The sequence below is a fragment of the Neofelis nebulosa genome, chromosome 7, assembly GCF_028018385.1.
Source record: "Neofelis nebulosa isolate mNeoNeb1 chromosome 7, mNeoNeb1.pri, whole genome shotgun sequence".
Classification (NCBI taxonomy): Eukaryota; Metazoa; Chordata; class Mammalia; order Carnivora; family Felidae; genus Neofelis; species Neofelis nebulosa.
This window is the reverse complement of record NC_080788.1, coordinates 103725030-103739439: the sequence shown is the minus strand read 5'-3', so window position 1 is coordinate 103739439 and position 14410 is coordinate 103725030. Positions and strand designations below refer to the sequence as shown.

At 39.5% G+C, this 14410-nt stretch overlaps 1 protein-coding gene across 1 annotated transcript in view; it reads left to right on the top strand.

Annotated features, from left to right (window-relative positions):
* Positions 1 to 1687: 1687 nt before the first annotated feature.
* ATG14 (autophagy related 14) overlaps positions 1688 to 14410 on the top strand; it is a 40600-nt gene continuing 27877 nt past the window's right edge. The window contains exon 1 of the mRNA XM_058739124.1: positions 1688 to 2026. Within this exon, the coding sequence (XP_058595107.1) occupies positions 1752 to 2026 (275 nt within the window). The 5' untranslated portion in view covers positions 1688 to 1751. The remainder of the gene's footprint in view (positions 2027 to 14410) is intronic.

Below are 14410 nucleotides of genomic sequence, written 5' to 3'. Positions count from 1 at the left end.
ACCATTCAGCATCTCATAATATATTGGTTTGAGAATGTGCATAAGCCCAGCACACAAACACACACATTTTGACTTTATTTGTTAAAGGATGATTCTATATGAGTATTCATGCCTAAAAACTAAAGAAACTTCTTTTTCAAAATGACACCCATATTACTTTGAAAATTGAACAAGTAAACTTTTCAGAATTTGAGAGATTTATGGCCTTGCTAGAATGATAATCATGTTTAATCATCAAAATGTAATGTTCTGCTACAGATGTAGTATATTAACATGTTCCCCGCAAATATATAGCGATATATAGAAATTTCAGATAACCGAATAGACTAGATCATAACTGCAACATCACATAGCAGGATAGAAACTAATGTGTCTATTTTTTTTCCTTTTAAAATATCTTTTTGCTTGAAATGATAGAGGAAATTATTCCTCTTGTTTAAAAATAAACTTTCAGGAACCATTCAGGTTTAGTGTAAGCTCTATTTTGAAAACAGTTTAGGGACTTCTTTTTTGTATGTGTTTATAATTCTGTGTCATTGTATTACAATAGACCAGATAAAACTAAAAGAATGGAGCAAAGGGTTCAGATTCAAGACCTAAAGAGATTGTGGAATCCTCAGAATTTGATGGAGATGTGCAGGTTGTCAGTGGGGGATGGGGCTAACAGGACGCAAGACTCTTGTTCCCAAGTGCTCAGGGATTGTGTCTTTCACCAAGATGAGTAAACAGATTTGTGAGGAGGAAGCGTTCAGTTTCTGACATACTGAGTTTGTGGTGGCCACTGTACATCACTTTATGCCTCCTAGGGAGTTGTGAATCTTTAGGTGTGGAGCTTGAGAGAGAAGTCCCAGCTAGGGAATTCAAGGGAGTCATCAGTTGACAGCCTACCAAAATAATCCTGGAGAATCACTTGTCTAGGTAAATTGACCTATAAACACACTTTCCTTTTTTTTCCTTTTGTAGTTTCAAAATGAGGCATTTTCAAACACTAATTATTCTGACTTCATCCTCCGAGCCACCCTATTAATCTACACAGAAAATAGTCTGGAGTAATCAAATTAGGTTAAATTCTACCTAGTTCAAATTTTCAGAGCATGGCCCAGAGTAGAAGAATGTTGGACATTAATTTAAAATTCAGTTTTCAGAAAGATAACTTTGATTTCTTTGGATTGATTCCACTGGTTCGCTATTATCAGTAAAGTACTGTCAGATTGCTAACAGATTACTGTTAAACGTATTTTTAATCCTCCCAACGTTTGGTAGGTACTGTTAACCATCTCCATTTAACAGATAGGAACACGAGTACAGACCAAATCACAAAGCTATAGAGGAGGTGAGTGAGCCGAAATACAACCTCTTTCCAAAACCCAGACTCCTCGCCCAACTTTGTTTGCTGTAGTTTTAACCAAATTTAAAAGCATCCATAGCGAATTAAAGAAATTCTCTGATTTTGTTCCCAGCCCGTTTTCCCCAAATCCCTAGGGCATTGTGTTACTATTTCTTGCACAAGTTTGTGGCGTTAACTTGTAGCCCTGGCACGATCGAGCGGATGATGACATTTTGTTTGGCTGACCCGCCCCTCTAACACAATTCTCCCCGCTGGGGGCGCGCTGCCCCTCAAGCCGTAAGGAAAAGTTACAGCGCCTCCCGCCAGCGGGCCTGGCAGACAGCTCTGAGAGGCTGGGCGAGGGGCTCGCGGGGATCCCGCCCGCCCTCTCGGCACCACCCCAGGCCCCTCCTCCTCGCCCAGGATGCACCTGGTTGAAAACAAAATCCCACGTGACTGGCTCTGCTCTCAGGCCATCATGGCGTCTCCCAGTGGGAAGGGAGCCCGGTCGCTGGAGGCTCCTGGCTGCGGGCCCCGGCCGCTCGCCCGGGACCTGGTGGACTCCGTGGACGACGCGGAGGGGCTGTACGTGGCGGTCGAGCGTTGTCCGCTGTGCAACACCACCCGCCGGCGGCTGACCTGCGCCAAGTGCGTCCAGAACGGCGATTTCGTCTACTTCGACGGCCGCGACCGGGAGAGGTACGGCAGCCGCCCCGGCTCTATTGTTTCTTTCCCGAGTGTCTCCTCCCGCTCGGCGAATAGTGAGGCTTGAGCCTGGGGCCCGGGTCCGGGGCCCGGAGAGAGGAGGGGAATGGGGAGGGTGAGTAGCTGCTTTGCGCCGGCGCTTTGCTCCCAGGGGTCAGGGTCGGGGGGTGGAGACCAGATGAGGAAGGTCGCGGTTTCCCCGTAACCCACGGGAGAAGAGACCCCACGGTGCTCCTGGGTACTAAAGATAAAGGAATAGATGGTGACTCTGGATAAGTCTTCCCCTATTGCTCCCATAGAGTTGGATTCTCGGCACTTTGCTGCACTTCCATTCAAAAGCTTGGTTTAACCTTTATGTTCTAAAGCACATTCATTCTCTAGAGGAGACACCAGACGAGAATCAGATAACTGGTTAAGAAGGATTCGGGGCCGTGATACCCTGTGTCACAGCTGGACCTTGTTATGAGACACGCTTACTCTGATGTATAATTAGGACTAGCTAGTTGCTCCCTTTCCCCCTATGCCTCCAAGGATGCTAAGGCTTTTGGCGATGTGTTTTGGCTTCTGTAAAAATCCAGACTGGGAGCCACAAATCCTTAGTTAAGAGAATTGAATTTAGGAACATGTTTTGGCCTTGTTTTGAAATCTAAACACAGAGCTACAAGTCCCTGGTTAAGATAATTGAAAAATTAGTCTGATTAACTGCAGGGTCTCAACGTTTGTTTCAGTGATTTAGTGTCATTGATAGTAAGAGCTTTTTGAGTGTGAAAGTTCAGGTATTAATTCATTTGTAACAGCCCAATATGTTATTACCTCCAACTTACTCTTGAGAAAGCTGCACAGTAAGTGCCTTGCCTTGGTCACACAGATAATGAGCATAAGAATCAGAATTAAAATCCAGGCAGCATGAACCCATATATTGTGCACCTAACCACTGGATTGTACCACCTCTATATTTGGAAATATTTTGAGCTCCTAGTATTTCTCTGATAATAAACGGAGTTTCTCTTTTGAGATTTGTGTATCTTTTTAGTTCATTGCTATGTCTCATTGATGCACTTGATGACTTTAGAAACTGCTGGTGTAATAAGTGATAGCTTTAAAAATGAAACCAGTTGCTTTCTTATAAGACTACTAGGCATGCGATGGAAATGTCTAACTGATGGAGTTTATCAAGGCTTCAGTTCTGGACTCTCTTCTCTGTCTATACTTTTTCCCAGATACATTCTCATGAATGCTAAAGACTGCCAGACTTGTGTCTCCAATCCAGACCTCTCTGAAATGCAGTAAACAGCTGCCTACTCAACATCTGTCTCTAAATTTGTAATAAGTATCTCCATCTTAATATGGCAGACTGAACTCATGGTTTTCCATGATAAATCTGTTCTTCCTCCCATGCTCATCCCAACCCAGTAAATGGTCATCTCATTCTTTTTTGATACAGGTCAAAAAACCCTGCCAGCCTTTCTTGACTTCTCTCAAAGCCACCATATCTAATCCCATCAACAAATCCTCTTTGTTCTTAAAAACCTGTCTAAAACTGACCCTTTCACTAGCTCCTGGTCTGATCTGCCAGAGGATTATTGACTCTTGAGTTTCTGCTTTCCACCCTTGCTCCCTTATAGTGTAATTTCCTACGTATTGCGGCTGGAGTAACATTTCTCTTCCATTCTTCAAATCTTCAATCTTGGAAGGGTTTCCTGTCTTACCCAAAGTATTAAAAAAAAAAAAAAAAAAAAGGCAAAGTCCTTAACAAAAGTTCCATGCTGTCTCTTCTTCTCTGATCTCCTATTTTTCACTTAACCTCATCTGCTATACCACCCTGACGTTGCCAGTCCTCAAACATACCAAGAACACTCCTGTCTCGGAGCCATTGCAGTCTTACTCAAACTGCCAGGAACTCTTTTCTCCAAGAAATCTTCAGCCTGCTTCCTTTGTATCCTTTAGGGCTCTGCTCATACATTGGAGAAACTCTAACCATTTAATTAAAATAGTAACCTCTTTTTCCACTTAACCCGCTTTGTTGTTTTCTTTAGCACTTAGCAGTATCTTAATGGTTTATATATTAATTTGTCTACCTGCCTTCCTCCCACCCCCACCCCAGTGATGGAAGCTCTGTGAAGATGAAACTTTACCAGTTTTGTAGTCTGCTTCACATAATAGAAGCTTAATAAAGATTTGTCGAATGATTGAATGACTATCCCTTTTTCCTAAACTTAGTCTGATCCTAAACCATTTCATGATTACCCATCATGATCCATTTGTTACTAAATCCAGAAGCTTAGGAGTTGAGACTTTCCCTTTTTTCTTATTCCATGTATCCAGATCATTGGCAAGGCTATTTTATCTGCTCCAAAATAGATCCTGAATTGGTTTACTTCTAGTCCAGACAGCCATCATTTCTCTCCCAACTGCTTATTGATTTCCTTTCGTTTACACATACAGCTCCTCCACACAACAGCCACAGTAGAAATGTAAATCAGATAATGTCACAGTTTTGTTTAAACTTCTCAGGGGCTTTCCACTGCATTTAAAATAAAATTTCAGCTCCTTAATGTGGCATTTGAAGCTCCACTTGATTTGTCTACTGTTTATCTTCTAACTTTGGCTGTAAGTTTGAGTTAAAGTGTGGGCTTTGGATTCATGCTGCATTGAATCGAATCCACACTCTACCACTTGCTGTGTGATTTTGAACAAGTTTCTTAATATCTCCTATGCTTGTTTATTTCATTTTGAAAAGGGGGAGGGGACCCTAACTTCATAGGTTTGGTAGTGATCATGTAAGGGCATGCATTAAAGTACTTAGTGTGATGTCTAGCATATATTAAGCACTCAGGAAAGAAACTTCTGCCGTGTTCCTTCATACTTCTCCATAGTCAGGGACCTTCTCTCAAATCCTCAAACACATGAAACTTTTTCCACCACTGGGCCTTTTCCCTTACTGCTCCTTGTGCCTGAACACTTTTCCTCTTGATTGCCACTTTGTCTTTCATGTCCCTACTTAAAAACGTCACTTCCTCAGCAAGGCCTTCCCTGTCCTTTACTAAGGTAATTTTACACTTCCGTCTCTCCCCATTCTTTTCTGTTGCAATATGCAGTTCTTTCATGGTGCTGAGCATGATACAAAATGTTGTTTATTTGAGGAAGATATCTCCATCCAGAATGTAGTTCCATGAAGGCATGAATTCTGGTTTTGTTCAGTCGGATCACCAGTGCTTTGTGCAGCAGCAGTGGGTAGTACATAGTGGGCATACTGTTGAGAGAATGGTAAAGGTAATACCACTTTAAAAATGGAGGTAGAAATTTTTTGCTAAATCTGAAAATTAAAGTGAATTTTCAGAAGAGGAGTGTGTAATAGTGGGTTTCTTTTTCTGACTAAGCAGAAATACCAGAACCATTCAAAATTTAGAGATAAAAAAGGTGTTTTTTTTTTTTTAAATAAAAAACGGCATTTTAGGGCTCAGTGATAACAGGACTGCCGCAGTGGTCTGCCTAGCTAGCTTCGCTTCTCCCACCATCTCTCCCTTTTCCCAACTGTGCGGTCCTTAACAAGTGGACTGTTTTGTTTTGTTTTGTTTTCCTTTGTTCCCAGAACAGTGCCCTGTATCTAGTACGATGTAAGAATCTTGTAAGACCCAGGACCACTGTCCTAATAGTCAAATCATTCTTAATGAGCTCTCAATGGATACAGCTATCTCCATAAAATATCCTGGCAAATTACAGAGGAGAAAGGTCTCTTGCTCTCAAGGATTTACACTTACTACTAACAAGCCTTCAATTCTGCAGGTCATAGCTTGATTGTGAGATATTTCACTGTCTTCAGTATTATAAAACATTTTTGTCTTCTTTACCTTCAGACTTTTTTCCCCTTTACTTTATGAAAAGCCCCTCACTAACTGTGGGAAAACACTTGGAAATAAAATATGGACACTTACAGCACAGTTTAAAAACACTTGTTTAACCTCTGATTCTTTTCAGCAAATTAGCCAAATTAGCTGTGCGTACGTAGATCTTGAACATTACAATGCATATCAAAATTCTTGTAAATGTGTTTTTTCAGTTTTTGTTAATAGACTAGCTAATTGTAAAGGTTTTAATTGTGCAGTTCAAAGAAAATTAGATATTAATGAACAATCTACCTCACCACAATTAGTTCCTTTGACTCCTAAGAAGGGAACATGTGTCTTTGTATAACTCTGCGGACTAAATGAGTTTGGCGGGTAGATTGATTGAAAAATATCTGAATGATTCTTTTTCTGTTAATGTTCAGTGGGAAGACTTAAAATCTTGGTATCCTCACCAATGCTATCCTTTCCTCACCCCCCACCTTGGTCCCATTCCTAAAACAATATCCACTTTTTTCTCTGATTTTCATCTGCCTTTTAGCTTGTACGCTCCTTTTGTTTGTTTGTTTGTTTGTTTGTTTTAAGTTTATTTATTCTGAAAGAGTGAGTGAGGGAGGGAGGAACAGAGAGAGAGAGAGAGAGAGAATATCCGAGAGAGAGAGAGAGAGAGAGAGAGAGAGAGAGAGAGAGAGAGAATATCCGAACAGGCTCCATACTGTCAGCACAGATCTTGACACAGAGTTCAGTCCCACAAACTGTGAGATCATGACCTGAGCCGAAATCAAGAGTCGGATGCTTCACCAACTGAGCCACTCAGGCGTGGCACCCAGCTTGTGTGCTTCTTTAAGAGATGAAGAGGAATGATATTAAGCAGTACTCTCAACACAATCTTCTTTGGATCTTGTACTGGTGAACATTTTTAAATTATGGGGCTTTTTATGGGAACATAATTTTCTGGTGTACATAATTTGACAGCAAACATAATACTGTTACCCAATAGATAACTGACAAGTTAAGTAATCTTTCCAATCAAGACTGGAAAGAAATTGGTTACCAGGTTATGATAGGTGTAGGAATGGGACGGGAAACATAATCTGAGTACAACAGACAACATAGCACTCCAGAAAATCTGCCTGTAGGTTTAGGAACCAGTTATCTTAACTTGGATCAAAAAAGACATTTATAAGCATATGGCTATTACTTTTATAAGTAGGTTTTCAGGAATGTTGTGGCATTATGGTCACTGATGAGTTTTAAGAATATATGTTGTGCTGGGGCGCCTGGGTGGCGCAGTCGGTTGGGCGTCCGACTTCAGCCAGGTCACGATCTCGCGGTCCGTGAGTTCGAGCCCCGCGTCGGGCTCTGGGCTGATGGCTCAGAGCCTGGAGCCTGTTTCCGATTCTGTGTCTCCCTCTCTCTCTGCCCCTCCCCCGTTCATGCTCTGTCTCTCTCTGTCCCAAAAATAAATAAAAAAAAAAAAAAAAAAAAAAAAAAAAAAAAAAAAGAATATATGTTGTGCTTTTACCAGGAAACAAATAGGGGTGCTAAAAAGAGTGGTGGGATAAAAGATGAGCAGAAAATCCTAGATGTTACTGAAAATTTCAAGGGGGAAGACACACCCAACATCAAAAAAATTATTCTTTAGATATTTCTGTTCTCTCTCCAGGATCTTTTTGGTTGTCAATCATTGTAGCCTATAAGAATGTACTGTCTTGGGGCGCCTGGGTGGCTCAGTTGGTTGAGCATCCGACTTCAGCTCAGGTTATGATCTCACAGTTTGTGAGTTTGAACCCTGCATTGGGCTCTCTCTTGTCAGTGCAAAGCCTGCTTCGGATCCTCTGTCCCCCTCTCTGCCCCTCCCCTACTTGTGTTCTCTCAAAAATAAATAAACATTAAAAAAAAATCTGTCTTGAAGGGGGCACCTGGGTGGCTCAGTCAGTTAAGTGTCCGACTCTTGGTTTCTCTCAGGTCATGATCTCATGGTTGTGAAATTGAAACCCATGTTGGGCTCTGCGCTGGCAGCATGGAGCCTGCTTGGGATTCTCTTTCTCCTCTCTCTCTGCTCCTCCCTCACTCACACGTGCATGCACGCTCTCTCCCTCTAAATAAATAAATAAACTTAAAAAAAAGAATCTACTGTCTTGAGAATTCATTTCTGCACCCACGTTTGTATACCTTCTTAGCAGAACAAAAGCTCTACGGGTGGCTAAACACTCCATCTTTAGATAAGAGTTTATCAACCTTACTGCTGTTTATGTCCTTCAGAAAGGGTCTCAACTCCCATCCCATGCAGCTTATTAATTGTATTTGTGCCAACGTCTGTGGGTCTGCTGAGAAAAATACAACTTCTGTTTTCTGTCATTGTCAATGGCTGCTCTTTCGTTATGCCTTTTAGAATTTATAAAAGGCTTTCACATAATCTCGTTTGTTCCCTACCGCAGACCCATGAGTTATTAACCTATTTTCAACATGAGGCAATTCAGAGTATTTGTATCTTACTCCTGGGCTATGCTAATTCTTAAACTCACTTCCAGATCTGAACTATATTTTTATATATGTAGTTTATTTTAATACATTAGTAAGATTAAGTACAAAATCACTCATTGCAGTGAAGAAAAGGGAAACTAACATGTATTACACGCTAATAAGTTCTACCTTATGTTCGCATTTATCTTATTTAATCCTTGCAACCAAGTAGGGTAAGCTTTATTCCCATTTTACAAGTGAGGAAACTAAACAGTGGTTTCGTTTCTATTTTCTTTTAATGACTTAGCCTTCATTCCCACTAGCGGAGTATATTTTTACTGTATTTTCTCATATTCTAACAAAAGAACCGTCCTGATCTGGACCACATCTTGTTTTGTTTTGTTTTGTTTTGTTTTTTTCATATTACATTTGTCAGTAAACATCATACCCTTGTATGCCTAAAGAATTTAAGGAAAAAAATTTGGTGACTAGTAATTCTTACTGGTTAGTATTTTAATTGAAGAAGTATTTAGTTCTTCAACCATCTCTACTTGTATAAGGGAGATTGCTGTGTTCTCTTTCCCAGGCACAGGCTGTACTCTCTCACTTTTGCCTGGGAAGCCTCACTGCCTTATTTCTAGAGCCAGAAATTATTAATTCTTGTAACAAACCTAATGTCCAAATCAGAGATGGGGAGTCTTCCCCACCAGTGACCTAAAAGCTATTCATGCTCATTTCCCCTTTTAGATTTAAGGAACCCAAGGACTATAATCTGTCTCAGGAGACCTAAGAATTTAGGTACTTTTAGGGGTTTATGTATATATTTTTATGGTGTATGTGATCCTCTAAGAAGGAGCATGAGAAATTTTGATTAGCATCTTTTTTTTCTGATTATAGACGTACATGTGATTATTGTAGAAAACTTATAAAGTACAGAAATACCTAAAGAAAGAAACACTTTATCTGTATTCCCACATCTCTGTTAATAATTTGTTGTATCTCCTTCCAGCCGTGTGTGTGTGTGTGTGTGTGTGCGCGTGCGTGCGTGCACACACGTGCGTGCTTAATACATTTTTTCATTTGGAATCATACCATGTGTACATAGTGTGTTGTGCCTCTCCCCCCCCCCCCCAACATCTCCTAAAACACATGCTCATGTCTTGTCCTCAAAAATGTTACAATGTCCTGCATGGCAGTATAGTATCATTTAATAAATCATTCTCCTATTGAACATTAACATTGTGTTCAATTTTTGCTGTTATTACTGATTTTGTGATTGGTGCCTTCAAACATAAATATTCATCTCATCTCTAATCTATTTCTTTGAACTGCAATAGCTGGTTCAAAGGGTTTAATATTTTTTAAGTCTCTCAACTCCATATTTGAAAGGTTATTATTATTTGCCTTTCTCAAAATTCATTAGTATTTCTCAGACTTTTCTGTTGCCATATTCTTAGGCACAAAGATCTCTAGGATGAGGGTTAGCACTGGGCAGGCAGATGGAAGGATTAGAGTTATTTTAGGAAAGGATATGCTTAGGACATAGTAAGTACTCTAAGTTATGGCTTTTATGAGGATGTTATCACCTAGAATTAACAGAATTAATAATATGGATCCCTGATAGAGTACACGCCCTGGTGCTGTTTTCTCGTGGTATGACGCAGGTTTGTGTGAATAGTCCAGCCTGTGAATAGATCCACTCAGTCGCCCATGATGGTCTGTGGCCCTGGAACAGCGTGGAGTGACGGGGCTCACGCTCTTGACTGATGCCTCAGCAGCAGCACACTCCTAACCCTGTTATCCTACCTGCTGTGTTGAGATGCGTTGGTGCGGATAAAGTAGCTCTTTGCCTTGTGAAACAGCAACATTTCCTTTGCTTTTAATGCCTTCCTTCCCTTCGCAGGGCCCGCTCTAACCCATCCCCAGGTTAGCCCAGACAGGCATAATGCCCCAAACTGGGCCATGTGCCCACTCTGGTACCACCCGAGTGCTGTGTGACCACGGGCTCCTAATTCTCATCACTCTCTGTTGCAGGGGGACTGTTTGAAAGTCAGTTTAAGGGAGTACTTTGTTAATGGGGGGAAAAGATCATAGTTGCAAAAGTATGGAAGAATTTAGGAGACAAAGTCCATTTAAGGAAGTGCTTTTTTAGGGAAAAAAACAACTCAAGTTTTGGAGGAATTTGGTAAATAATATACAAGGTATTTTTAAATTGGGAGAGAAAATATAACAAATAGTGTTGTAAAAGCCCTGGTGCTTGGTACAGGTTCACTGGCAGACTCCTTTCAGAAAACAACACAAAACTAGAGTCATTCGACATCAAAATAATTGCTAAATGTATCTGTGTAAAAGTTTGGAAAGTTCTCTAAAGCAGAAACATAAGTAGGCAGAAAGCATATTGAGAAAAAATAATGTCATGATGTTGGAAAGAAAAATGGCTAATTTCCCTAATAGCCCTTAAAAAAGCTATTAGAAAAATGAACAAAAGACATAGGGGAACAATAAAAGAGAAGTAAGTAGTCAATAAGGAAAAGACATTCCAACATTTCTAATAGTGAAATAAAGAAAGACAAATAAATGAATTATGAACTATCTTTGGGGGAAGGGGTAGGAGGCCGATTAATTTAGTAAAGACTAAAAAGAAATGTGCAGTCTTTGGAGAGAGTGAGATAAAACAGGTTCTGTTACTCCCTGTTGGTGGGGTTGTAAATTATATGAAATGATGGCGAGGAAATTTAAAGCCAACTGCCAGAATTTAGCATGTAAGTATTTGACCCAGCAGTTTATTTTATTTATAGGAATTTCTGAGAAATAAAAGCTTTTAAAGATTTGTGCACTAGGATATTCACTTATAACATTACTGATAAAGAGTGAAAATTCAGAAATGATGCCCATGTTCATCAGTAGGAGTTCATATAAATAAACTATAGGATGTCCATTCAGTGAGATTCTGTGTGTTTGTTAAAGATTGAAATTAGTGTGTATGTTCTGACCTGGAAAAAGACCAGATATTTTACGTGATCAGCCCTCCTTGAAAGGCAGTACATAAAACATTTCCTTCTTCCCCCCTTCTTTGGTAAAACATGTATCCTTAAATCTAGTTGAGTGTGATGATTGTATGAATCTTTCTACCTCTTGGAAACCAGATTGAGAGAGCACAAAATTGTGGAGTGGATTTTTTTTTATCTTTCCATCAGTGGTGTGATGGAGAATGCAGAGAACGGATGAGTGTGCAGATGAGCAGTTGAAATGCTGACCTGGCCACATTCCTTGATCTCATCCACTCCACTGTTTAGCTTTGTTAACACCACCTATTTTTAATTTCCTTCCTGAAGAATAACATGACTCAGAAGTGTTTGATACAGTAGGAATTGTTATCTTTTGTTTATTATTCCTGCTGGCAACTGCATATTTACATTTTAAGTTTGTTTTTAACAAAGCCCAAGAGAACCAGCTCAGTATAAGGCTGGGCACGGTTGTTTGTCTTCCCAATTTGTTTTAGTGCCAAGTGGCATTTTTACAACAGATCTGAAAGAAGAACTTTTATAGTCTCTAAAAGCAAGATTTCATCCTCCATGTCAGTCATTTGTTTGCCTGGTCTGATGAGTCTTGTAAATTTGTCATCTTCAGGTTATTAGGACATGAATCACCACGTAGCCTCAGTGAGGTAGAAGTAAATACCATTAGTTTCTCATTTTTGATACATGGAAATGGAAGCATATGTCAATAATGTGTCCAAGAATACACAGTAATCTGTGTAATTAGATTTCTGAATATTCTGGAAGATGCTTTGCTGTAAGTTGCAGACACAGACTAAATGCCTGATAAATTAACTGGTCAATCTATGGGTTTGTCTAGATTCCATACTGGTTTTGGAGTGTTCTAGTACTGTTTCAAGTCTAGTAGTAACTACTACCTTACTCGCCATTGCAGTGCTGTTGGTACAACTTTCTGCGATGATGTTTTGTATCTTTCCCGTCAAGTAGGCTAGCCAGCAGCTGTATGTGGCTATTGAAATATGGTTAGTACAACTGAAGAACTGAATTTTTTTGATTTTAATTTAGTCATACAAATGTATAAAATTACTTGATTTGCTTTCTTAACATATATTTTACATTTTCAGTGACTATTAAATGGTAGGGTCATAATTAGAATTTTTTATCCCTTCTACTTTTTTCTCTTTTTAAAATTGAAGTATAATTAACATGCAGTATTAGTCTCAGGTGTACAACATACTGATTTGACACTTCTATTTATTACTCAGTGCTCATCGCTGTAAGTGTAGTCACCATCTGTCACACCATACAATGTTATTACATTACTGACTATGTACTTTTCATCTCCATGACTTATTTATTTCATAATGGGAAGTTTGTCCCTCTTAATCCCCTTTATTTTGCCCCTCCACCCCGACCCACCTCCCCTCTGGCAACCACCAGTTAGTAATCAGTATTTAAGTATTTTCTTGTCTGTTTTGTTTTCTAGATTCTCCATATAAGTGAAATCATACGGTATTTGTCTTTCTGTGTCTGACTTATTTCACTTAGCATAATTCCCTCTAGGTCTATCCATGTTGTCCCCAAAGGCAAGGTCTTACTCTTTTTTTACAGGGGAATAATACTTCATCACGTATATTTACCACATTGTCTTTATCCATTGTGTATCAATCCCTTCCATTTTGAAGTAGAAATGATATTTCAGACTCCTTTTAACCTGGATGATTTTAAGGAAAGAGATTTCTGGGGCTGTTACTATTCTGTTGTTTTCATTTAGGCTAGGAATTTGGGAGACAGCCAAAAGCCTAATCTTGGACTCCATACTATGTTACTTACTATAGCATATAGCATTATCATTGTTGTTTTTTTTTCTTTGAAAATAGCCACTGTCAACTTGTTTAAAAATCGGTTGTGTGATGTTAGTCCTATGATTTTTTTTTTTTTTTTTAACCCAGATCCTTATAATGCAGCAAGGCACATTTTAGGTATTCTGTAGCACATGTGACTGGTGACTACCTTAGTGAATAGCACAGATCTAGAAGATCTGAATGACACTGTTAGTCACCTTCAGCTGGTTGACCTTTATAGAACACTGTATCCAACAGCTATAGATACATATTCTTTCTGGTGCACAGGGAACTTTTCACCAGGGCATACCAGATACAAGGCCATAAGACCCTCTCAAATCAAAAGATTGAAATCTTATAGAGTATATTCTGTGACCACATCAAAATAACAAAAAACAAGAATAACTTACCTAGAAAAGCTCACATATCTGGAAATTAAGCAATATACTTCTAAATAACTTACAGGTCAAGGAGGGAATTTATGGAAAATTAGCAATTCCAAACTAGATGATGATGAAAATATACCCTATCAATAATTTGGGGGTTAGGGTGCCTGGGTGATTCAGTTGGTTAAGCATCCAACTCTTGGTTTCAGCTCAGGTCATGCATGATATCATGGTTCATGAGTTCGAGACCCACACTGGGCTCCGTGCTGACAGTGCAGAGCCTGCTTGGGATTCATTTTCTCTCCCTCCCCCTCCCCCCCTCCCCCTCTCCCTCTCCCTCTCCCTCTCTTCCTCTCCTCCTTTCCCTCCCTCCCCCTCTCAAAATAAGTAAATTTAAAAACTTTAAAAAATACTTTAACTTTGGGGGTTTAACTAAATATGACTTTATATGGTCATATTAAAAAGAGAGGCTTAAAATTGATGTAAATTGATCTAAGTTTCTACCTTAAACTGCAAAGAAAAGAAAAGAAAAAAGAGGGGGAGCAAACTAAACTCCAAATAAGGGAGCAGGAAGAAAATGATAAGGATAAGGGTGGAAGACTGACAGAGAAAATGAACTGCGTGTGATATCCCTTCCTTTTGATAACTTGTTCTAAGTAACTTGTTAGCCCATAATGACTGGCAATAAAATTAGTAAGGAAAAAATGTTATACTTTAAAAATTATAAGGAACCAATTTATAGGTGAGAGCAGGATTGAATTAAGCTAAATAATTAAAATCATGTTTATATTAGAAGCCTTAGTTTCCTTGAATTCACATTCACTGTAGTGCTCTGATG